The sequence below is a fragment of the Hyaena hyaena genome, unplaced genomic scaffold, assembly GCF_003009895.1.
Source record: "Hyaena hyaena isolate Hyena2069 unplaced genomic scaffold, ASM300989v1 scaffold_333, whole genome shotgun sequence".
Classification (NCBI taxonomy): domain Eukaryota; kingdom Metazoa; phylum Chordata; class Mammalia; order Carnivora; family Hyaenidae; genus Hyaena; species Hyaena hyaena.
The window spans coordinates 1,427,897-1,454,577 of NW_024080963.1; the positions used below are offsets into that span (position 1 = coordinate 1,427,897).

Consider the following 26,681-nt stretch of genomic DNA (forward strand, 5'->3'; position numbering starts at 1 on the left):
TAAAAACCCAACAGGTTAGTTTTCGTTTGTTTGTTTGTTTCTAATGTATTATACATTACCTGGAGGCCAGGGGGGAAAAAAACAAAAATTTTTTGTTTTATTCTGCAATCATTCTAATAACCAAATAAAAGGAATAAAACACAATATCTTTATGGCAAACCTGGTTTATTGAAATTCATAAGAGAAACGTTACAGTGACACTATTCCACAATGAAATTATTTAAGATTTCATGAGGAAACATATTAGCAATATACTGTCAATAAAGCATCATGATTAATATTAAGTACATTAGACTCTGGGTTAGCTTCTGTCAGTGTTCTCAAATTAAGACTCTTCCAAAACATATCTGATGTTTTCAATTAAAGGTCACAGTTAAAATAAATTCACATAGGACTTACAAAATGTGTAACTTGTGCTTTAAAAATTTATAATTGTTTGATAGCCACCATTCTGGAGGTGGTTTCTCAACAATGAAGTGTTTTATAAATATTCTGGAAAATATCTAAAAGCTTTACCCCCAACTGGTAAGTATGCTCTTTTAAAAAATAAAAACATATGTAGAAAAAATTAAAACAGTAAATCATTACAAATGAGATACAAATATTTCAAAATTAATAAATATTAAAGTGAAAAAATAAGTCCTTTCACAGAACTGTAAAGGATACCTATTACTAAGTTCTTACAAAAAGAAATAAAGTTAAATTATTTTTTTAACCATTATTAACAGCACTTAAAAACAGAAATGTGCTTGGAAAGTTTGTAAACTTCCTTCCCACACTTCAGAAAGTGTTTTAAAAGCAATAAACAGATTCCCTTCTTTAAAAAACTCTTACACCCACCACAATTAGCACAGTTGTCATTGTTTTACTATAAAAATAGTTACAAATCAACATTAATTTAAATTCAAACCATTTTTAATTCCAGCAACAAAGTGGATTAATCTCCCTAAACACACATAATGCCAACTTGTTTTTCCTTAAGCTCTAATATTTAAAACTGAATAATTATTTTCTAAAATTATTACTTTCAGTTAGTTCATTTGATAGAATAATCTTGTTTTTATAATTATATTATCCAGTTAGGACCACCATAATGATTCAACAAAAATCCCAAATTACATTAGATTACATAGTTAATTGATTTACCACGTTCTGAAAATATTCTAAGTACAATCATCTTTTGGTTTAATTACTTCTAGAATTATCAAGGATGGCAATCTATCAGAATTAGTGAATGTGCACCCTTCAGTTAAAGTTCATGGCTTACATTCCATTCATGTAATAGCTTTATATGCAAGCTTACTATTTTCAATGTGCAAAGTCTCAAATTCAAAATAAAAGTATTTAGGGTAAAAAAAAAGCTTCTTGAACTATTCTTTCCACAACTGAGGGAGACAGCCAAGGTATTTTTCAATATTTGATTTATTTTTCATACTGGGAAGGAATAGTTTGTTGTGACCATAAAATTTAAAGATTTTTAAAAACTGATATACCATAACACAACACATCACAGAAATATATGTAGACTCATAGCAATTAGCAGTATGCCTTCAGAGCTACACTCTAAATAGAAGTTGAGTTGTTAATTCAACCTTTAGTTATTAAATTGACTGACTGTGGAGGAGAACAAGAGATACTATGCCAGATATACAGTTTGAAATTACTAAAAGCTAAGAATAGGTCTCCTGTGGCAGCCAGGAACCATGTTTACGTATTTTCTCTCAAGTTACAACTCCTCAAATGCTTTCAATTGGTTTTTCACTAAAGATATCAAAATAAAATATAAAGCACCTTAATATGTCACTTCATTTTCATTAAAGTCAGTCTTATTTTTGCGTATTTTAATAGAACTCAGTACGAAAACAACTCAAATTATTTTTCTAAAAGGAACAATGACTTCTGAAGATCTGATTGATACTGAATAGAAATATCAAGTATCTGGAAACACTGGAAAAATCACTCTTTATGCACTGAGAACCAGAAAACATTCCATGCCTTCTCCTTCCACTGGAACTAAATAAAGTCTTGGCTCTAAAATGTACCAATAATAATGCAATTAAATACCTCAATGATACAGAGAAAGAACTTTAGGGAGAGGCAAATACCAGTTTTATCCTATTGAGAACACTTCCCATTCAAAGCACATACCTAGGAAGTATATCCTAAACTCTTAATTTGTTCTTTCAATCCCAGGAACACAGGATGGCATAGTCACTTACTCCTAAAATACCATCATGCTCTCATTTGAAGCCTCCTCCTTTGGGCTCTCAATGGAAAATGTTGTGAGTCATTCTACCTTTGCTTCATTTCAACCTCACATGAAAACCAACTTTTCCCGTGTTGTCACAATGACAAACTTAATTAAGTAGATACAAAATACAAAAATTAGCATGACAATGATAAATAGTAAAGTGTCAGGACGATCCATTATATTTGAGATTAAATCTTATGACTTATCACTGTCATACTTCAAAAGTATTTCTTTAGTCAAAATTAGATAGTGTAATGACTGTTACTTAGCACCAGCATGTCATTGCAGGCTTTGGTTCAGGCTTCAGAGTAATTCCGTTATCAGGGGGTTGACTAAGTATTAATGGTTTGTGGCTCTTAAGTTTATGAGCCAAGGTCATAAATATAGCTTCCACATGGTCATTATCATTGGGGTTTTTCGCAGAGGTTTCAAACAAAGGCATACTATGTGTGTCAGCAAATTTTTGTGCCAAGTCTGTAGGTACTTGAATGGCACTTCTCAAGTCACATTTATTTCCAACGAGAATCCGTGGTATGTCACTGGCTAGCAAATGTTGTTTGCATTCTTCTATCCAAGATGGTAGGCTATGAAAACTAGCCATGTTGGTCATATCATACACAAAGACAACAGCATGAACATTTCTGTAGTAGTGCTGTACCATGCTCTTCCTAAATCGCTCTTGTCCTGCTGTGTCCCACAACTGGATCTGAAAATGAAGAGAGAGAGAAAACTGAAAATTTCATCCCAGTCATAAATACTAAAAATTTTCATCAACTCTGCATGGTCTTTAGTACTTCTTCACTTATATTACTTTGTTCCCTTCCATAACGCCTTTTCAGTATAATTTATGGGATCCAGATTTCATAACACTAATTACCTCATAATTAATGCAAGTATCAGAACAAATATTTCAACTTAGCATTTAAATTTCAGTAAGTTAAATTTGTCTGGAGAAAATTTACCTTAAAAAATGATTTTAAACTATTAAATAAAAATACATTCGGTGTTAACAAGCATGTTAACTGTCTAATCCATGTAAATTTAGTTACTATATGCCCTTCTCTACCTTTTACTAGATTAACTTAAAATAGTAGACTTAGGACAGATACTAAGAGTCATTAGGTCTAGTCCCCACAACTATAGATAGATAGATAGATAGATAGATAGATAGATAGATATAAATAGATATATACAGATATATAATCTATAAAAGCCCCCTTGTAAATTATAAAAGGCTAGAAAATCACTTATTTAACCTAAACATCTCAACCAACAAGACTATTCCAATATCTCCTAGTCAAAATATGGGGGAGTTGAAGAAAATAATATCGAAAGCTAAATATAAGTCCTGTGTTATAATTATCTTAAAAGACTGAATTCCCTTACCTTTATTTCCTAAAGAAGTTAAATGATGAGGATACTGATCTCAGTGGAAAAGACTAAAGGTAGATTTGCTTAGATAACTTTATTTTTAATGTTTTTTTTTTTATTTTTGAGAGAGAGAGAGATAGAGGACAGACCACATATGGGGGAGGGGCAGAGAGAGAGAGAGGGAGACACGGTCCAAAGCAGGCTCCAGGCTATGAGCCATCGGCACAGAGTCTGACACAGGGTCCAAACCCATGGACCACAAGATCATGACCTGAGCCGACATCGGATGCTTAACCAAATGAGCCACCCAGGCGCCCCTTGCTTAGATAATTTTTGGTTGACAGACTTGTACTATTTATAAATACTTAAAGTGTGAACTGGAAGCCTAAACTGGTGATTTCTCACAGAGCTGTCAACACCAAAGTAGAGGGAAATGAGGAGATTCCATAGATGGCCCAAAATGTAAGTAGGATATAAGATATAAAGTGCTCAGCACATATATTCAGTGCTCAATTAAGATGTAATGAATGAATAAATACACTTTAAAAGTGTGATTAGAGATGAAAATATGGATCATCAATCTCTTCCATGGTATCTTAATTTTCTTAATTTTTTTTTTTTTTTTTTTTTTTTTAGTAATCTGTACACCCAATGTGGGGCTTGAACTCACAACCCTGAGATCAAGAGTCACATGCTCTTTTGACTGCCACCCAGGCACTCCCATACTACCCTAGTTTTTATCAGTTACTTTTTTTTTTTTGGTAGTTCCTTTTTTTAAGTATTTGTTTTATTTTTGGAAGAGCACAAGCATCGGGAAGGGGCAGAGAGAGGAGGACAGAGGATACTAAGCAGGCTCTGCATGGACAGACTGACTGCAAGGAGTCCAACATGGGGCCTGAACTCACGAACTGAGATCATGACCTGAGCCAAAGTCAGACGCTCAATGGACTGAGTTACCCAGGTGCCCCTAGTAGTTCTTTTTAAGTACAAATTTCCCCATTTTCTTAATATTCTCCTTTTCTTTCTAACTAACAATAACCAAATTCTGCTCTAGGCATAAATATAAAGTACTATACAAACTTGATTTCTGAGGCTCTTCCGGAACTAAAGGAGGCCAAATGACATAGTTCTAGCCAATAATGTGTAGACAGTCTTTCAGTGGGATGTCCCAAGAAAACTATGGATGTGTGATTTAAAGAAAAAAAAAAAAAAGAGGAGCATTTAGCACATGCCTTTTGCACCTCTGTCGCCATACCCTTTCTACCTGGATACAATAACTGGAGGTTCAGCAATTATCGTATGAGCATGAAGAAGAAAACCACACATAAGAACGACAGAAGTCTACTTAGACCTGGAATCCTGCTGACAGGGTACCATCATACAGACTGCTGCCTCAGGTCTCCTTATTCCATGAGAAAAGTAAAACCTTACATGGTTAAATCATTATAGTTGAATTTCTCTTATATGTAGCTAAATGGCATCCTAAAATTATTTACCATGTACACTGTTTAAAACTCTTACCCTACACTCAATTTACTCACTAAATCACAAGGTTTTGCCTCAATACACACCTAGAGACCACATCACAAAATAAATTATTATAAAATGTCCTTTTGTGATGTAAGCAACATAATTGGCAAATAGGCCATAAAGACTTACTATCATATAAATCAGAGATAGAAGCAAACAACTATCAGCAAACTAGGAACTACTAACAACTAAGTCTGTTTAAATCAACAAATATTTATTCAATGCCAACTGTGTGCCAGCAGGTGACTGCCTACCTCTAGGCTTTAGCTTCTTCAACAGTGAAAGTAAAATTTAGTTTCAGACCTAAAAAATAAGCATTCATAGACTAACTACACTGTGTATGCAAAGAGCTAATAAAGTAAATGTTTAATTCTTTAAAAATCCAACTTTCCTTTTAAAAAAAGAAATACAACTTTCTTATCCCACCAACAGGTTAAGAATAAAAACACTCAACAAACAATTAAAAATGTGTCAACTATAGCTGTCAAAACTTGTTACACAGGGGCACCTGGGTGGCTCAGTCGGTTAAGCGTCTGACTTCGGCTCAGGTCATGATCTCACAGCTCGTGGGTTCAAGCCCCGCGTCGGGCTCTGTGCTGACAGCTAGCTCAGGGCCTGGAGCCTGTTTCGGATTCTGTGTCTCCCTCTCTCTCTGATCCTCCCCTGCTCATGCTCTCTCTCTCTCAGAAATAAATAAAACATTAAAACAAAAATTTTTTAACTTATTACACAAACCTACAATAATCAAGACTGTGTGCTACTGGAGTAAGATTAGACATACAGATCAAAAGAACAAAATTAAGAGTCCAGAAATAAATCCATATATCTGTGGTCAATTGATTTTCAACAAGAGTGTCACGATAATTCAATACGGGAAAGAATAGTTGTTTTAACAAATAGTGCTGGGACAATATACAGGAAATGAGGCTGGACCCCCAACCTCACACCATATAGAAAAATTTACTCAAAATGGATGAAAAGCCTAAATTTAAGAGCTGAAACTATAAAATTCTTAAGAAAAAATAGGGATAAATATTTGTGACCACTGGGTTAGACCATGATATTAGATATGATATTTAAAGCACAAGCAAAGACAAAATAAACTGGACTTCATCAAAATTTAAAATGTTTGTGTTTCAAAGAATATTATCAAGAAAGTGAACAGACAGCTCACAAAATGGGAGAAAAATGCCTGTAAATAATATATGTGATGGGGTCTACTATTCAGAATACTCAAGATCTATTACAACTCAGTAATAAAAGGACAGGTTACCCAATTTAGAAATTGACAAAGAATCTGAACAGACATTTCTCCAAAGAAAAAGTACAAATGGCCAATAAACACATAAAAAGATGCTCAACATCATTAGCAATCAAGGAAATGCAAATCAAAAACAAATGAAATACCATCTTACACGCACATTAAGATAACCATTAAAAAACAAACAAAAAGGGATGCCTGGGTGGGTCAGTGGGTTAGGGGTCCAACCTCAGCTCAGGTCACAATCTCTCAGTCCGTGGCTTCGAGCCACACCATCAGGCTCTGTGCTGACAGATCAGAGCCTGGGGCCTGCTTTGGATTCTGTGTCTCCCTCTCTCTCTGCCCCTCCCCAGCTCGTGTTCTGTCTCACTCTGTCTCAAAAATAAACGTTAAAAAAAAAAAAAAAAGATGGACAATAACAAGTGCTGGCAGAGATGTAGAAAAACTGGCACCTTCATACATTGCTGGTAGGGATGTAAAATAGTACAGCCCCTTTAGAAAACCCTTTAGAGTGTGGCAGTTCCTCAAAAAGTTAGACTATTACTTACCTGTAAAGAGGAATAAAGTACTGATACTTGCTACAACACAGGTGAACTTCCAGAATACACTAAGTGAAAGAAGCCAGACATATATGCTATGGTTCCATTTATATAAACCATCCCAAAGAGAGAAATCCATAGACATGAAACACAGACTTGGTGACTGCCAGGACTGGGAAATGGGGAGAAACTGTTCAGTGGGTGAGGGGTTTTAGTTTAGAGTGATGGAAATATTTTGAAATGGGACAGAGGTGTGGTTATGCAATATTATGAATTTACTAAATGCCAATGAACTATTTACTTTAAAACAGTTAATTTTTTTATTTGAATTTCACTTCAATAAATTATTTTTTAAAAGTTGCCATATGACCCAGCAATTCCACTCCCAGGTATATTATGAAAGAACTGAAAAGATATGCTCACATAAAAACTTGTATACAAATGTTCATAGAGGCAGTATCTGTAAGAGCTAAAAGGTAGAAACAACCCAAATATCCATCAACTGATGAAGGAATAAACAAAATGTATGTCCAAATAATGGAATATCATCAGGCCATAAAAAGGAACAAAGTACCGGGATGCCTGGGTGGCTCAGTTGTTTTAAGCGTCCGACTTCGGCTCAGATCATGATCTCATGGTTCGTTGTGTTTAAGCCCCGTGTTGGGCTCTGTGCTGACAGCTCAGAGCCTGGAGCCTGCTTTGGATTCTATGTCTCCCTCTCCCTCTACTCCTCCCCCAATCACACTCTGTCTCTCTCTCTCTCAAAAATAAACATTAAAATAAATAAATACATAAAATAATGAAGTACTTATATGCTACAACACGTATGAACCTTGAAAACATTATCCTAAGTGAAAGCAGCCAGACACCACAGAATCATATAAGATTTGCTGTATATGAAATGTGCAGTAGAGACAAATCCACAGAGACAGAAAGTAGGCTGGTGGTTGCCAGGGTTGAGGGTAGGGTAAGAATGGGGAGTGGCTATTAAAATGGGTCCAGGGTTTCTTTTTGGAGTTCTGGAATCAGACAGTGATGATGACTGTACGACCCTCTGAATATATTAAAAGCCAATAAACTGTATATTTTAAACAGGTAAATCTTACGGTATGTGAATTATATTTCAGTTTTTTAAAGTGACCAAAAAAAAACCCCATGCCAAACTATATCTTTATCTAGAAAGATATCTTTCTGTATCTGTATTTAGAAAGATATTTGGGGAATAATTTGGATGACCTATATAAAATCTGTCCAAGGAAACTGCAGCTGATCTCTCTTTTAACATTTCCTGTAGTTCAGGTATTCAAAAACCATTTCATCAGTGAAGAATGATTTATAATGTTTTAACCAGAGAATACTTAGGAGCTAAAAGTAAATAAATGAAAAACACACAGGGAAATATACCAATACATTAACCATTGTTGTCTTTAAGGCAATTTCCCCATTTCTACTTTTCTGTTTTCCCTAACAACCAACCACTTCTTTTATAAAAACAAACTAAACACAGGGGCGCCTGGGTGGCTTAGTCGGTTAAGCGTCCGACTTTCGCTTAGGTCATGATCTCGCGGTTCGTGGGTTCGAGCCCCGCGTTGGGCTCTGTGCTGACTGTCAGCTCAGAGCCTGGAGCCTGTTTCAGAGTCTGTGACTCCTTCTCTCTCTGACCCTCTCCTGCTCACGCTGTCTCTCTCTCTCTCTCCTAGAAATAAATAAAAATATAAAAAAAGAAAAAAAATTCAAAAGTATGCATTCTACCATATCAAGACTTCCAGGAAACGAGGGCCATGAAAATAATAACTCCTCACACTTTACTGGAAAGCCATAAAATGCATTACTGAGTTAATGAGGTACTTACAAAGGATTATTTAAAAAGAAGCTTCAGAAATTCTTCACAGAACTGCTGAAACAAGAGCTCAGGCAGAGGCACCCTGACACATGGTCTGCGGCCTTCAAGCCCGCATGGAACACAGAGGCGAGGGCAAAGGGGACTGCGGGAGGAGCGGTGAGAGACTCAGCAAAAGGACAGGACAGATGAAAAACACTGTCAGCCATAAAAGGGAAGTGAAAGCTTGAGCAAAAGAGACAGAAACCAATAGGGAGATACTTGGTAGAGAACAAACCTCATGATAGCTTAGAAAAGTCTTGAGGTTTCGCTTTGAGTAGAGTGATTCAGTGTTTAACAAAGGAGAATAACACTTAGGAAACTAAAGAAGTGACATAATTTTGTCTGGTTTATTTAGGAAGTATTTTCAGAGCAATTTTTCCCAATTTAATAGTATTTTTAGGGGAACCTGGGTGGCTCAGTCGGTTAAGTATCTGGCTTTGGCTTAGGACATGATCTCGCGGTTCATGGGTTCAAGCCCAGTGTCAAGCTCTGTGCTGAAAGCTCAGATCCTGGAGCCTGCTTCAGATTCCATCTCTCTCTCTCTCTATGCACCCCCCTACTCATGCTTTCTCTGTCTCTCTCTCTCTCCTCTCAAAACTAAATAAACATTAAAAAATGGTATTTTATGGAAAATGGCTAATGCATGCTCCCATAGATAGTACTCCCATTTTAAACATTATACGGACAACATGAAACATATTTCAATAATATTTCACAAATCTCTACTTTAAATTCCATTAAAGTAAATTCCAACAAAAATTACGTTACTATTTGTAGAATCCTAACAGTAGATTCTTATCATTGATGCAAATTCTTTTAATAGTTTTATTATCAAAATCAGAGATGATCTAAACTGATTTAAACTGTTTTTGCCTGACTGAAAATGATAGAAGTATTAATCCAAATGATCCCCCTTTCTTTGATCAGCTACCTAATTTCCATTAGTTTCCCTTATCACCTCAATTTTGGATTTCCAGAGTAGCCTACCATCTGATCTCCTTGTTTCCATACATTCAACATGTATCCCGAGTACTCCACAGTTTAGATAAACGGAGCTAGACATTCGAAGAAGTCTATGGCATCACCAGACGTGGATCCTGCTCTGAGTAAGCCTGAATAAGACTTAATAAAAGAGGAAAAGACACCTACATAATATAATGACGAAGACATCATTTAAAGTCTCAGGTAAGTTGCTAAAGGGAATTCATAGGGAAGAAAGAGAACAGAGAAGGAGGGGTGTGATATTTTTGACAGACACACTGAATTGAATAGGGAAGGATTACACGTGGTGAAATATAGGCGGAGGGAATATTCCAGGCAAAGAGTAGGACATGCAAGGGGAAAATGGAGGGATCAGCAAACAAGCAGCTGGACTTTAGGGTACTTGAAGGAAATTAGTGGGAAATAAGGTCTGAAAGGCAGTCAGGAGCAAAAGGAATAAAGTCCTACGTTAATTTTAAAAGTTAGAATTTTACAATACAATGGCGAACTACCTGGGGCATATGAGGCAGAGAACATTAGTTTCCCTAAAGTGCAACACTAATCTGGCATTTTGGCAACAACGTACAAAATAGGTTCACTGAAGAGTGGCCATGGGACATGAGTTGAGCTGCTGCAACAGTTCAGAGGGATTTTGAAAACTAGGATTTTGAAGAAAGGATGGATGAGAGAATCATGCATGTAGAGAACCTGCTGGATTTAGGGAGCCAAAGAGAGGGAAGGAGGCCTTGAAGATGAGGAGGATGCCATCAGGACAACCTAGGTGATGCGGGGAGAGACAGGAGAAACACATTTGCCAGAGAAGATGACTTTACTTCAGACATTCCAGGCAAAGGAGGGATTATCCAAATGGCCATGTCTAGAAGACAGCAGGAAATGCAGAGTAAGATGGGGAGAAAGGTGAGCTAGACAAAGATTTGGAGGTTACCTTCATGGATGTGATATCGGACACTGAAAGACTACCAAAGGCTAGAATGTAGGTAGAAAGCCAGGTGAAGGGACAGACTGTATCTCACTCTAGATTTCACTCTCAATTGATGCCACACCTGGCCTTTTTACCATGCACATAAAATGAAATCTAGACTCTTTTTTTTCTTTATAACGCTGCTAATATTTACTAATTTCTTAGAGAGTCTGCATGCACACGTGCGTGTGGGTTAGGGGCAGAAAGAGAGGGGGACAGAGGATCTGCAGGCTCCATGCCCAAGCAGAGCTCAAACTCAATGAACTTTGGGATCATGACCTGAGCCAAAGTTGGATGCTTAACCGACTAAGCCACCCAGGTGCCCCTGAAGTCGACTCTTTAGCTTTCTTTTTCAAACTCTTCACAAATGTTGCTACCGATATGTGCATATTCTTCTCATTTGCCACCTTTCCACAAGAACATCTGATCCCACTGGAGCATCCTGCTAACGGTCCTCATCAGAAAAGCCCTGCCCTCCCTCTGTGAAACCGCACCCAGCACTCCAAGCACAGAGGATTCCTCCACCCACACCCAAACAGTAACTTGGCACTCATTCGTCACCTGGTTTTGCTGGTCACCTTTTTAGGTATATAAATCTTATCCTACTCTAAGGCAGTAATTCATTTATGAACTGTATCAGGGTCAGCAAACTTTTTCTGCAAAAGGTCAGAACAGTGAATATCTCAGGTTTTGTGGGTCTAACAGTCTCTGTCACAACTACTCAACTCTGCCACTGTAGCACAAAAGCAAGCTCAAAATGCAGACACGAGCATAGCTGTGTTTCAGTACTTTGTTTACAAACACTAAAATCAGAGTTTCACATAATTTCAACTTCACCTGTCATAAAATCATATTCTTACGATGTTCTTCCCAACCATTTAAAAAAGTAAAAATCGAGGCACCTGGGTAACTTAGTTGATTAAGCGTCTGACTCTTGGTTTCAGCTCAGGTCAAGATCTCATGGTTCATGGGTTTAAGCCTCACGTCAGGCTCCACATTGATAATGGGATTCTCTCTCTCCTCTCTATCCCTCCTCTGCTCTCAAAATAAATTTAAAAACTCAAAAAAATAGTAAAATAAAGTAAAAATCATTCTTAGCTTGCAGGCCATATAAAAATAGGCAGCACACCATACTTGGCCCTCAAGCATACTTTGCCAACTCCTACAGTGTATCATAAGTCTTTGTGACTAACAAAAATGTCACCTCTCATGTAATTACTCATTAAATATTTGTTGTACCAGTGGGGGAGGGGTATTGATAATTTTCCTTTAGTTAATATTAACATCTTGTATTTAACGTGGCAAAATGGGGGCGCCTGGGTAGCTCAGTCAGTTAAGCGTCCAACTTCCGCTCAGGTTATGATCTCACAGTTCGTGGGTTCAAGCCCCACGTCAGACTCTGTGCTGAAGCTAGCTCAGAGCCTGGAGCTGGCTTCGGATTCTGTGTCTCCCTCTCTCTCTGACCCTCCCCTGCTCATGCTGTCTCTCTCTCTCAGAAATAAATAAAACATTAAAAAAAAATTAACATGGCAAAATGTCATACCTCTGTAAAGTAAGCCAACCCAATGTTCAAATAGAAACTGCTGACCCTTAATAAGAAGATGGATTAAATGCAACATGAGGCATTAATGATTCTGCTGGTGTCTGTCATTGTAAAATGCTCGTACTAAAGGAATATAGCGAGGTATGACGGGGATACGCATACAAGGATGGAACATAAGGATTAGGGTTGAGTCTTAATTTAAAAATCAAATGTGCTTTTATTTAAGGAATTCGTTTTATAATTTTCTTCAACTTCAAAAATTCTGCAAATAAGATTTTCCTCTTTCAACCATACATATATAGTACTCAGGAACAGACTTACAAATATAGACTTTGTTACATTTCATAAAACATTTTAACTGATTCTGAAAAGGCACTGCCATAAGACATGCTCTCTGAAAAATTTCTAGTCCACATTTAAAAACACTCAAAACAGTATCTCACTTTTCCCAAATAAAAATGTCTAGAATATCATTTTATTAGTAAAGTAACATAAAGCTTTCCAGCTATCACTTGAAGATGAAAAATGAAAAGACAAGTCATTTCAGATTAGGCTAAAAATTTTCCAAAGAGAAAATATTTATGAACATAATAGCAGCACTTGAAATGCATTACAGATTAACAAAGAAAAAGCAGAAGCAGCACATGGAATAAAGCTCTTCTATATTCACTTCAGTTTTTTTAAGACACTAAAACATAGTTTTTTAAAAAATTGTCCAAAATATAATATATGGCTACTTTGCAATGTCTTTGTTTCTTAAAGCTTTGGGGAAAAAATGACCAATAAAGTCCTATCTTTTTCTACCACAGAATTCTCAGAATATTTCTGTAAGGGGGGCACCTGGATGGCTCAGTTGCTTGGGCGTCTGACTTCAGCTCAGGTCATGATCTCATAGTCCGTGAGTTTGAGCCCTCATCGGGGCTGACAGCTCAGAGCGTGGACCCTGCTTTGGATTGTTTCTCGCTCTCTCTCAAAAATAAGCCAACATTCAAAAAACAATTTTTTAAATGTTTTATTTATTTCTAGGAGAGAGAGAGAGAGAGACAGCGTGAGCAGGGGAGGGTCAGAGAGAGAGGGAGTCACAGACTGAAACAGGCTCCAGGCTCTGAGCTGGCAGTCAGCACAGAGCCCGACGCAGGACTCGAACCCAAGAACCGCGAGATCATGACCTAAGCGAAAGTCGGACGCTTAACCGACTAAGCCACCCAGGCACCCCTCAAAAAACAACTTTAAAGAATATTTCTGTAAGAGTCTTTTTCAACCACAATAAAAATCTTTCAAATCTTAAAAGTTGGAGGTACAAGTCAATGGCTAAGGCCTTAAAAAGAAGAAAAAAGAAACTCAATCTCCATGTCTCTACCAACCAAACATGTTAGGCTAAAGCTCAGGAGGAATAATCCAAGAAAAAAAATGTTTTCTCCTTTTTTTTTTTTTTTTAAGATTTTTTAAAATGTTTATTTACCCTTGAGAGAGAGAGCATGAGCGGAGAAGGGGCAGAGACAGAGGGGGAAAGAAGATCCAAAGCCGGGTCTGTGCCGACAGCAGTGAGCTCCATGTGAGGATTGAACTCACGAACCGTGAGATCATGACCTGAGCCAAATATAAGTATCTCTTAAATTTGCACCTGATTCATCTGACATATTAAAGTGCAAATGGCAACCCAAAAGTAGGTAAAGGAGAAAAATCCCAACTCCTCCCCTGCCTCCATTCCCCTACTTGTGTCTTTAAAATTGGGGCACCTGTGTGGCTCAGTCAGTTAAGCGTCCAACTTCGGCTCAGGTCATGATCTCACGGTTTGTGGGTTCAAGCCCTGCATCCAGCTCTGTGCTGACAGCTAGCTCAAAGCCTGGAGGCTGCTTCTAATTCTGTGTCTCCCTCTCTCTCTGACCCTCCCCTGCTCATACTGTCTCTCTCTCTCTCTCTCAAAAATAAATAAAACATTTAAAAAAATTTTTTAAATAAATAAAATCATGCTTTTGGGGGGAATTTCTCTTACCTTCTGCATATGCCCTACTTTATTTCTGCTTCACACTCTGGGTGCACAGCCACAAAAAGGATGGTGCCAAAGAGGAACAATGATGAGAAGCCACCAGGGAAGAAGAATCATCTTAAGAGTATCAATTACGAACCAGGTGCTTCCTGTATGTTCTCATCTAATCCTCTCAGCTAATCTCATCTGGCATTATTATCCCAATTCTTCAGAAGAGAAAATGGTCTCTGAAAGATTAAGGAACCTATCTAGAGACTAGAGTAACCAATCACCTCAGTTCGCCTGAGACTGAGGGGCTTCCCAGGGTGTGGGACTTCATTTTAAAACTGGGACAGTCCTGAGCAAAAGTAGTCACCCTGCTGAGGACACATAGCCCATCTTTATCCTTTCATAGGTTCAGATCTGAGCCAAGTCAGATGGGCTCCAAAGCCCATGCACTCTCTCCCAGGACTTCTGCTTTTCCCAAACTAACCTCCCTCTCAAACTTCAGAAGCCTCATTATCTTCGTCACCCCCAGGCTTCTGGGCCTAACCTAATTCTGATGAAAAATATTCAGTCTCTTCTTACTGTAAGGTCTTTTCCTCTATAATGCATACAGATCTTAACTCCCTATTGCAGTGTACCCAAAGGACCACCCTGGCAATCTGAATGGGATGATACCAAATTAAAGTAAAAACTAAAAGGCAAAGGCACCTATAGAAGGCTGATTTCTTTTTGGTCCAATTTCTCCTTTACATCATTAGCATTTAAACCCTTTTGGAGATGGTGGGGAAGGGCAGTGGTTAGAGAACTAACAAATAAATTGTTCTTCCATCAAATATGTGGGGGAAAGAATGAAGCCATGAGTCTGTTTGTCCCCCCACAAGGGAACTTAAGTAAAGAACATCCTAATTTAGGGGCGCCTGGGTGGCTCAGTCGGTTAAGCGTCTGACTTCGGCTCAGGTCATGATCTCACGGTTCGTGAGTTCGAGCCCCGCTTCTCGGGCTCTGTGCTGACAGCTTGGAGCCTGTTTCGAATTCTGTGTCTCCCTCTCTCTCTGGCCCTCCTCTGCTCGTGCTCTGGTTCTCTCTCTGAATAATAAATGAAACATTAAAATTAAAAAAAAAAAACTGTGTTTTAAAAATAAAAAGAACATCCTAATTTAAAGCAAAAAAGTAAATGCGGTATAAGGAAGGCAGAGCTTTTCCTGGGGTCTGAATTAAGACTTGGGAGAGAGTGGCGCTAAGAATGCGCTTTAGGTAAACCAAGTAGAACTATCATGTATAAAATGTTTCTGCAGGAAAATAGATTTTTCTAAACAAGTCAATGTCATACAGAAACTTCTGTAGCAAAACTGCATGCAAGAGAATGCCTAACTGCTTCCTCAAAGGCAACACGGTTTTACTTCCACAATATCTAGGGCAGTGTTCAGATGCCTGGCATAATAAACGATATTTATCAAATGACGTTTCCATGCTTGAGAAATTTCATTTTTTCCTTCGGTCTTACTTCACTGACTCCCAACACATGAGACACTGCCAATGGATACATTCTACACTCTTTGCTTCTCAAAGTGTGGCTCACGGACTAGGAGTATCTGCATCACCTGAGTCCTTACCAAATCAGAATCTGATTTTTTTTTTTTTTTTAAACACAAGTTGCCCAGGTAAATCGCGGGGCATTAAAGTTTGCGGAGCACTGCCTTAGAAGTTTGTTACAGATAAATCCTTCCAGTCTCCAACTCCAATCTCTACATCAGCTTGAGAAAAAGCGGAGCGCACAGCTCGCACAGGGCCAGCGATTAACCCACCGTATAGGGTTGGGAACTGTTACCCAAGGCGTCCTTCCTCCCGGGCAGTCCCCCCATCCGCTCACCTTGATGCGCTCCCCATCGATCTCCACCGCTCGTTCTCGGAAATCCACCCCAATAGTAGCCTCGGTGCGGTCCGGGAAGCGGCCGGCGCAGAAGCGGTAGGTCAGGCACGTCTTGCCCACATTGGAGTCACCGATCACGATTATCTTGAAGATACGGGAGCGAGCCGGCGGCAGAAATACCGAAGTCCCTGACACCACGCCGCTGGACGAGAAGCTCGCCTCGAGAGACGACTCCATCTCCGAAGCCATTCTCCGGACCCGCCCCAAACTGAGGCGGAGGAAAGGAGACGCAGAAAGGCTGAGAGATTACGCCACCGCGAGCGAGCGCGCCCAGCCGGCCGGCTCGGCTGCGCAACGTCGCCGGAGCCGCCGCCCTCCAGCCCGGCAGCGCGCGTGCGCACCTTCCCGCCCCCGGCCCCGCGCAGGTGTGGCGCCCACCAGCCCGGGCTCACTGCCCCTCCCACCTGGCCCGCGGCTCCACCCCGCCGTCACTGGGGCCGGCGCCGGTCTACCTGAAAAGGCCCCGGACCCGCAGAGGGTTTGAAGGCGGGCACGGAGGGCCAGCCTGCCGAGCGGCCAAGCAGAGCGCCCCAGGCCCGGCCGCCAGGCTGGCCCGGCCCCGCCACGTCCAAGGCTCCCGCCCTCGGGAGGAAGCCGCGCAATCACTCTGGGGGCGGGGAGAGAAAGACAGCTGCAAGGAAGGAGGTACCACCGGGCACTCTCTCGCGAGAGGGCCGAAGAGCCGCCTTAAACGGGGGCGGGCGCCTGGTGACGGCTGTAAGGTCTTCGGAAGGCTAGGATGTCGAGTTCCGCGCTGTCGTCGACGTCGTTAGGGATTCCCCGGAGTTGGAGATGGAAGCGGGTTCCCTTGGTTCACAGCTGGGGGTCTGTGGTGTCGGCTGTATCCCCTGCCTCCCCCGGATTCTCTGGATCCCGGGAGTTGGGACAGCGCCAAGGACTGGAGAGGCCGCCCGTCGTGGGAGGCGCTTGGAGACGAGCCCCTCCTGGTCGCGTGGGGTTTTGCCGCCTTCAGTCTTGGCTGGCGCGTGGTTGTCAGTGAGCAGGTGGGAGTTCGAGGCCTCCTACCGCCTTGGCGCCGAGAATTTCCTAGGCGCCCCCAAGGCCAAGTGAGGGTATCCGCGGGACTCTGGTGCCCTGGGCTCGTTTGGCTAATGCCCCTAGGCCCAGAAGGTAGAGCTGATCACACGTGGCCCACTTCGGGGTATTGAACCTGGAGTTTTTACCAGTCGGCCTCTCCAGTGAGAATAAAACCCATTGTGCTTAGTGCCTGGATCGGTAATTACTGAGTGCACGCAGTGGTCTTCGGCGCACTATTTAAGGAAAACATTAATAGACGAGACCACTCAGCCTTAAATAATCTTCTCTGGATTACCGTGAATTCTTCAGAGGAAACCTGTCATACGTTAACTCACACAAAAGGTCCAAAATGTGTACACTCTGCATTTTGTGAGAAGTTGTGTTGTTTTGCAATGACAAGACTGTGTTTTTCTGTTTGAGCAAATGGTTATGCTCTTGGTAAAGTCAAGGACTATAGAGAGGAGGGCATGGCAGGATTTAAGTTGAGTGAGGGAAATGGTAGAGCACTCAGAGTTCTAGGAAAGGAGATTAACTGCTTGTTCCATTAGATTACATGAGAATGTGGTCAGAAGAAATTAGTGGCAGAACCCAGGTGTGCCCAGAATTGACAGTTTGTAAAAAACCTTAACATACAGTAATTTCCGGTGCAGTAGAAAAACTGTCCAGTCATGAATATGCCAAGCTGTGTTAGCCAGAGGGAAAAAAGTTTACTCACCTGCTTGAATGTGTATGCCAATTACATGTATTCTGTTTCCTGCTAGAGAAACTTTCCGATTCGAATTGTTTATTTGCGAGGTTCTTTCCATGAAGATGTTTCACCCCCAACTATTAGAGGGCCTTGGAATATATTCCTCTCACTCACTCTACCTGTCCCATTCAAAGGAGAGAAGGTGAAGATGTAAGACAAAAAGCAGTTGAAGAATTCAAAGCTGTGGATAATCAGGTAATTTCAAAGGATGAGTGGAAAAAAAAAAAAAGCAGCATCTTCACACCCTAAGACCCTTGCTCTTTTATATTGAGGCCTTTTCAATTTAGCTCTTGCTAACTCTCAGAAGTTCCTTTTCTTGTCTCTTTATCCAAATCCTATTCATACTTCAAAAGTTTTATCTCTGTAAAGGTTTTCCTGATTACTTCAGCTTAGAATGTTCTTTGTTTTATTCTGAAACTAGTACACTTTGGAGGGCATTGCTCATTTGGTCTTTGAAACTCATCATCAGTGTTTAAGTTTTGTAATTATGTGTTGTGTCCTTCCAGCCAGATGGTCAGCTCTTGACTACTGATAGAAAGCTCATTGTTATTCAGCAAATGATGAATAAATTAGTGAAGTTAGAAATTTCTTGCGTAAAGTTTGTCATTTTGGGCCTTTTACCAATTACACTCAGTTCAGTACTACTTAAAGAAAAAATACTATAGACACTTGACATTGTTATGAGGAGTTTTGTGTTTTCAGCCTGCAATTTGAGAGACTCCTTATGACTGAGGTATATGTCACTCTTCTTAACTGGATAATCCCAGACCTTCTAGATTTTATACTTGGAGATTCTACTATTGGGAAGAGTGGATGGATTATGCAGCCCTGTTTTCTGAGAATTCATTTTGTGTCTGGAATTCTTCACTCCTTGCTGTCACCACCACTTGACCTCAAAGTAGAAAGATTTAACTCTTTCTCTTGATGCTTTGCTACACAGCTGAGAAGAGACTAAATTTGAATCCTTAGCAGTCCAACTTAAACTTGAACATTATAAATGGTTTAGGGTATTTATTTAAATTTACAGATTTATAATTTATTTAGGGTAGATATATATTTAAAAATACTTTTCTAATAGAAAAAACTGAATGATTATTAGAAACATAAAATAAGGGGAACCAGAGTGGCTCAGTGGGTTAAGTGGCCAACTCTTGATCCCAAGGTCATGAGTTCAAGCCCCACATTGGGCTCTGTGCTGGGTGTAAAGGCCTACTTAAAAAAGAAGAAGAAGAAGAAACATGAAATAAGGGTTGTCTTATGTACACAATATGATTACTTACTTTCAGCGGGTTGTTTTGTTGTTACAGAGATGCCACCTCCCTGTGGCAGAGGCCACTCTTAAACTGATCTTAACCAAGGAATAGTTCCTAGACAATTTCATTCTTCAGTTCAGGCCTGAGCACAGAGGACAAAGGATCGTTTTCTTGCCTAGATAAGGCTTTTCAATCTTGGCACAGCTGACGTTTTGAGCCAGATAATTCTTTGTTGCAGGAAGCCAACCTGTGCATTGTGGCATGTTTAGCAGCATCCCTGGCTACTACTATATGCCAATGGTATTCCATTCCTAGTTGTAACAACTTAAATCTCTAGACATTACCAAATGCCCTTGGAGGGCAAAATTGTGCCCCCTCCCCACTAATTGAAAACCATGACCTATATCATAAGGGCCCTTCTCACAGTTCTGTTACCTGTACATCCTGATTGATAATATGAGTCATCTCTCTCTTAAAGACGGAACTCTAATTCCCCAGAGAAGTACAGCATTGGTCTTACTGGCCTCCACCAGATTACCATACCGCTGCGTTTAATAGTAACCCCAAAATCATAAAAAATATAGTATAAGTAGCAGAATTTAATTTTAGTCCTAAATAGTAAATTGCCATTATCATTTTATAGGTTAGCTTACTGAGTTTTAGAATTAAATCCAGAAACACAAAACAGATCAAATAAGGAAAGGGCTGGTTCTTTGCAATGATCAATAAAATAAATACAGCAAAATCAAAATAGCAAAGATTTTTAAACAGAGAGATGTTAGGAAGGAAATAGGAGTTAAACTCAGATTCAAAGGGAATTTTTTTAAGTAGGCTCTACTCCCAATGTGGGCTTGAACTCACAACCCAGAGATCAGGAGTCACATGGTCTGCTAACTGAACCAGCCAGGTGCCCCCAAGGGAATTTTAAATATAAAAGAATACAGTGTATAAGTCTATGTACTCATAAAAATATGTTATTGAGCACCTACCACATGAAGGAAAGGCAGTATAGGAGTTGCTAAAGATACTGTGGTTAACCAAAAGACCCAATTTGTGGAAATTGTTTAACAGAGTAACAGAGAAGAAGGGGGTTGGTGCCTCTAACCCCTGCATTGTTCAAGGTTCTACTGTATGCCTTACGTTATATGTGTTGTATATGATATTACTTGGAGGTAGATTGTGATAACTTAAAGATTCATATGGTAAAACTTAGAACAACAGCTAATAAAGAAGCGTATCTAAGTAGCCAACAAAGAAATTAAAATGAGATACTACAAATTAGTCCAAGAGACGACAAAAGGAAAAATAAACAAAATGTAGATTGGACAAATAGAAAGTAATATATCAGAAATTAGACAAATAGTAAATGATCTAAACACTGTGATTAAAAGGAAGATGTGCCTCTCTAAAAAGAAAAGCAAGACGTAATTATGTACTACTGACTACATAAAACAAGCATCATCAACATAAAGACACATTAAGTTCAAAGTAAAATGATGGAAAAAGATATTCCAGCTTTATTCTGTTTATATATCTACACTAATGTCAGCTAAAGTTGAATTTAGGAGAAGGAATGTGGCCCACCTTTAGGACAAGAGATATAGAAGGACACTTCATAATGTGAAAAGGTCAATTCGTTAAGAAGATATAGCAACAAAGCTTAAAATTACATGAAGTAAAAACTGACAAGACAGAAAAAAGAATAAACAAGTCCACAATTATAGCTGAGATTTCAACATTTCCTTCTCAGTATTTGATAAACAGGTAGATTTTAAAAATCAGTAATGATAAAGAGAACTTGAACAATGTTATCAACCAATCTGACCGAATTGATATTTAGAATTACATCAAACAACAGCAGAGTACACATTTGTTTCAAAATGCACATGGAACATTCACCAAGCTAGACCACACACTGGGAAATTTTTTTTCTTTTAATTCAAAATAAATTTAAAATAACTGAAAATTGTGTCAAGGTTCAGTCAGGAAATAGAAACCACATAGTAATTTGGCCATGTAATGTTTAATATAAATAATTATTAACTATGATGGAATTGAGTTAAGGGATTTAGCGAATAGAAGATAAAGAGAACTCTGAGTACTATAGGGATATCAGATATAAGAAGTAGTTAACTACCCCTAGGGCTAAGATAGACTCCCAGAAGAACACACACACACACACCCTGACCTCAGCTCCAGGCTGAGATCTGGACCTTGTTATAGGGAAGAAGAAGGCCCTTGGCTTAATGACTGTTAATTTGCTATGGGACTCTGCCAGTGAAACATGCTGGTAATCCACCCTTTGGAACTTGCTGAAAGTCCACCTGTGGGGGTGCCAGAGAAAGCTTTTCATGGGTAGGTATCTTGCAGAAGCCACTCTGCTACAAAACAGTCTGAAGGTGGACCTGGGGAAGCTGCTAGGTGCTGGACAAATTGCCCATACTGCAGGAGCCAGGCAAAGGATAGGGGGTGCTAGAGAAGCTGTGTGTAATGCAAGTGCCAGCCAAGAAAGCAAGCAAGAACGAGGAAGGAAAATTCTTTCCAGCACCTTCTACTACCATAGCTTAACACTGTGCCAGTTGGCAAAGGAAAAATGTTTAAAGAGCTCCATTCCAGTTTTAGAGCAAGCAATGAATCTAGGAGATAGAACAATTCTTAATAAACAGAGAAGAAAAATCTGTCATCATCTTTACAGATGCTAAAAAGATATCTGATCTAAAATTTAACATCCATATCCAATTTAAAAATCTTTGGTAACTTAAGAATTGAAGGATACTAATAATAGCAAACATTTCTATAAGTATGGGTAGTAAGGTTCTTTTTTTTTTAATTTTTAAACTTTATTTTATTTTGAGAGACAGAGCAGAGGAGGGGCAGAGAGAGAGAGAGGAAGAGAGAGAATCCCGTGGATGTGGAGCTTGAACTCACAAACCACGAGATCATGACCTAAGCCAAAACCTAGAGTTGGAAGCTAAACTGACTAAGCCACACAGGCACCCCTAGTAAGGTTCTTTGAGGGACCCTTCTGCCAAACAGCTGTAATCTGCATGAGACATGCTCTGTAAGGCATCATTGGTCCCCAAGAGATTAAGAAAGTCCTAAGGAATTCCACTACCATCACATACACACAAACCCTTAGCCCAGGCTGATCAGCAAGCAGACAGTAGGACGTGTGTCTATAGCAGCCGCAATCCAGACTGAGCCCTAAACTAGCTGCCAACTAGAAAAGCCATACATAGGAGTTCCTCATTCTCCCACAAAGAACTAAATTAATCTGAATCCTGTGTTGTTCCCTGGCTATGAGCAGAAACAAGCAAAACCTCTCTGGAAGAAAACATCCCCAACTTAGGCCAAGAATTAAGGTCAAACAATAAACTCACAATCGAAGAACTCCAAGCACCAAGAAGCCAAACTGATCAGTATCTGCAGGAATAACATTCAGTAGATATATAACTCCAAGGCCATACATGGTGGAATTGACAGAGTACAGAATATCTGTGTTCCAAATGTATCAAAAAGTACAAGATGTAATCACAAAGATGAGCAAGAGACTACCAAGAATGAACAGGTAGACTGGGAGGCAGGTAGGAAAGAGGAGACTTTCTAGACATTAACAGTACAGTTGTTGAAATGGCAAAACTCAGTGGAAAGGTTAGAGAGCAAATTAGATACAGATAAAGAGAGAATAAATGAGAAGATATACCCAAAGAAATAATCTAGAATATACTATAGAGAGACAAGGAACTAAAAATATGGAAGAGATATTTAAAAAGTGGAGGCTAGGATGAGAGAATATCACATAACTAATTGGACTCTAAGGAGGATAGAATAAAAAAGAAGCAATATTTTCCCCCAACATTTTGTAAAACTTCAAACATACAGAAAAGTGGAAAAATTGTACAGCAAACATTCATATCCACCATCTAGATTTTAGAATTAATGTTTCATAAACTATATCATTTACCCATTCTCCTACCCATCCATCAATGCATTATATATAAGTATATATAATATGTGTTTATTTTTGAGACAGAGACAGAGTGCAAGCAGGTGAGGGGCAGAGAGAGAGAGGGAATCAGAATCTGAAGCAGGCTCCAGGTGCTGAGCTCACAGCACAGATCCTAATGAGGGGTCAAACCCACAAACTGTGAAATCATGACCTGAGCTGAAGCCTGGTGCTTAACTGACTAAGCCACTCAGGCGCCCCATGCATTATATATTTTGATACACTTCAGGTAAGTTGGCAGATGTCACACTTAAAGATTTCACTATGTTTACAATTAACTAGTGTTCAAATTGTTTTATAGGTTTCCCCCCTAGGTAAAAGTTGTTTATTTATTTATTTTTAATTTGAGAGAGAGCGGGAAGAGGGGAACAAGGAGAGAGAGAGAGAAGAAGAAGAGAGAGAGAGACTCTCAAGCAGGCTCCACACTCAGCATGGAGCCAGACGCAGGGCTTGATCCCACCACCCTGGGATCATGACCTCATCCAAAATCAAGGATTGGATGGTCAACCAACTGAGCCACCCAGGTGCTCCTCCCCAGATAAAATGTATGTACAATAAAATGTACAAATCATAAATGCACCATTCTGAATTTTTACAAGTGTATATGGTGTAACACAAACACCTTTAAAAAAATACAACTTATCCATCACCCCCAGAAAGTGCTCTCATGTTCCTTGTCAGTAAAACCCTGTCCCCTATCTCCCACTGGGAACCACTGTTATAAGAGGCAATTGTTAAAGAAACAGTATCATGATTTTTACAGTAATGATGAAAAACGTGTACCTAGGGGTTCAAGAATCACAACATAACCAAAACAGGATAAATAAAAAGAAATACATAACACACTAAAGAAATTGAAGAACTCACAAGAAAAGATCTTAAAAGCAGCCAGAGAGAAAGGACTGATCACTTGCCCAAAAATCCCAGCAATAAAATCACAGTAAGGGGCACCTGGATGGCTCAGTCGGTTAAGTGTCTGGCTCTTGGGTTTTGGTTCAGGTCATGATCTCATAGTTCACGACTTCGAGCCCCTTATCAGGCTCTGTACTGACAGTGCAGATTCTCTCTCTCTCTCTCTGTTTCTCTCTGCCTCTCCCACGCTCCCATGCTCTCTCTCTTTCTGTGTCTCTCTCAAATTAAATAAACTTAAAAATCACAATGAGGGGCACCTAGGTGCCTCAGTCAGTTAAGCGACTGACTTTAGCTCAGGTCATGATCTCATGGTTGTTGGCTTTGAGCCATGCATCAGTACTGATAGTGCGGAGCCTGCTTGGGATTCTCTCTGTCCCTCCCCACCTCCCACCTCTTTCTCTCAAAATAAATAAATAAACTTAAAACAAATTTTTTAAAGGAATAGAAAGGATCATTAATTTAAAAAGGTTTCATTTACCAAAAAGATAAAATAATTCCTTATTTTTTATTTTTTTATTTATTTTTTAAAAATTGTTTTTGATGTTTTATTTTATTTTTTGAGAGACAGAGTGTGAGCAGGGAAGTGCAGAGAGAGAGGGAGACACAGAATCCAAAGCAGGCTCTAGGCTCTGAGGTGTCAGCACAGAGCCCGATGCAGGGTTCGAACCCATGAATGCAAGATCATAACCTAAGCCGAAGTCAAACACTCAACTGACCGAGCCACCCAGGCCACCCTGTCTTTTTATTTTAGAGAGAGAGCATACTCACACGGGGAGGGGAGAGAAAGAGAGAGAGAGAGAGAGAGAGAGAGAATCTCAAGCAGCTCAAGTAGGCTCCACAGTCAGCACAGCCCCATGCAAGGCTTGATCCCATGACCCCAGGATCATGACCTGAGCAGAAATCAGGAGTCAGACACTCAACTGACTGAGCTACCCATGCAGCCTAAGATAAAATAATTCTAAACATGTTTGTAAGTGATAAAAATGGGCTTGGGATATGTACAGAAAAAAAACAACTACAGATGGTGGTGAATTTCCATGTAACCGTGTCAGTTTTGATAGGTTAAGCAAATGAAAAACCAGTACACTGGCCTAGGCACTGAGTATACTGAAGTCAGTGAGGCAAACCAGTGCCTTCATGGAAAACCTGTATGCTAGAGGAAGAGATAAACATTTTAACAAAACTATAATGCAATTTCGGTTAATGATAAATGACAGAAGAAAAATAAAGCAAGATAAGAAGTGACAGCATGATTGGAAGAGGTGGTTATTTTATGTGGGTTGTAAGGGAAGACTTTGAGAAACTGGTATCTAAGCAGAGACACAAATGAGGTGAAGTAGCAAGTGATGTGTGTAGATGGGGTAATGGTTTTGGAGGCAAAGGAAGAAGCAACTGCAAAGACCCTGAGGCAAAAACAAAGTTTGAGGAAGGCAAATATGTATTTCATTTTTTATTTATTTTTTATGAATATAATTTGTCAAATTGGCTTCCATACAGTGCTCATCCCAAGTGCCCTCCTCAATGTCCATCACCCATTTGTATTTAAATTTTTAAAACCTACTTAGAATCAATGTATTTTTTTCCACTTCAACTGAAATGTAGAACCTTACTCTCATAATAGCCCCATACACCCTCTCTTTATGTTATAGTTGTCATCAATTACATCTGCATGTGTGCAAAACTCCATGAGACAGCGTTGTAGCTTTTCCTTTCAACATCAGACATTTTCAAGAACTCAAGGGGCAAATAGTCTACGTACTTTCTATAGGCACTTACCATGTCTGGTGTTCTTCCTTCGTTCCTGATGTTTCAAGTTTCTTTCTAGTACACTTCTCTTCTCTCTGAAGAATTTCCTCTAGCAATTTGTTTTAGAAAAGGTCTGCTGGCAATGAATTCTTTTAGTTTTCTTCATCAAAGATTGCCATTATTCCACCTTAATTTCTGGAAGATATTTTCATTGGCTATCCTGTTAAATGTCTACCATTCTTTTTTCTTTCAGCACTTTAAATATGTTGTGCCACTTTCTGCTGGATTGCATGGTTCCTGGTAAGAAATCTGTGGTCAGATTGTTACCCTGCAGATAATACATACTTCTTCTCTGGCTGCTTTCAAGACTTTGTCTTTATTTTTCAGCATTTCAGTTATGATATATTTGGGCAGAGGTTTCTTTGTGATCATCATGTTTGGGCTTTGTTGAACTTCTTGAATCTATATTTATGTCTTTTGTCAAATCTGAGACTTCATTAATTCCTTATTCAAATTTTTTCAGCACCTTTAATTACTATCCCGCAGGTCCCTCAGATTCTATTCACTATTTAGCCAATATTTTTTTTCTCTGTTGTTCAGATTGGATAATTTCTATTGATTTAGTTGCAAGTTCACTGATGCTTTTTTTCTGTCATCTCCACTCAGTTATGAGAGTATCCATTGACTTCTCAAATTTTTGGCTACTATAGTTTTCAATTCTAAAATAGCCATT

General features: G+C 39.3%; 1 protein-coding gene across 1 annotated transcript; it reads right to left on the reverse strand.

The window, feature by feature from the left end:
* Nucleotides 1–148: 148 nt before the first annotated feature.
* Nucleotides 149–16,809, reverse strand: RAB33B (RAB33B, member RAS oncogene family). Its single transcript, XM_039249177.1, has 3 exons — nt 16,698–16,809; nt 16,186–16,453; nt 149–2,957 (listed from the first exon to the last, which is right to left on the reverse strand). Exons 2-3 carry the CDS (start codon nt 16,432–16,434, stop codon nt 2,517–2,519), a joined length of 690 nt encoding a protein of 229 aa, XP_039105108.1. The 5' UTR covers nt 16,435–16,453; nt 16,698–16,809; the 3' UTR covers nt 149–2,516.
* Nucleotides 16,810–26,681: the final 9,872 nt, after the last annotated feature.

Excerpts from the sequence above, each read along its gene's own strand:
- RAB33B (XM_039249177.1), bottom strand. The coding sequence starts at position 16,434 with ATGGCTTCGGAGATGGAGTCGTCTCTCGAGGCGAGCTTCTCGTCCAGC. Across the intron at positions 2,958-16,185 it reads TCGATGGGGAGCGCATCAAG|ATCCAGTTGTGGGACACAGC; the intron begins GTGAGCGGATGG and ends CTTCATTTTCAG.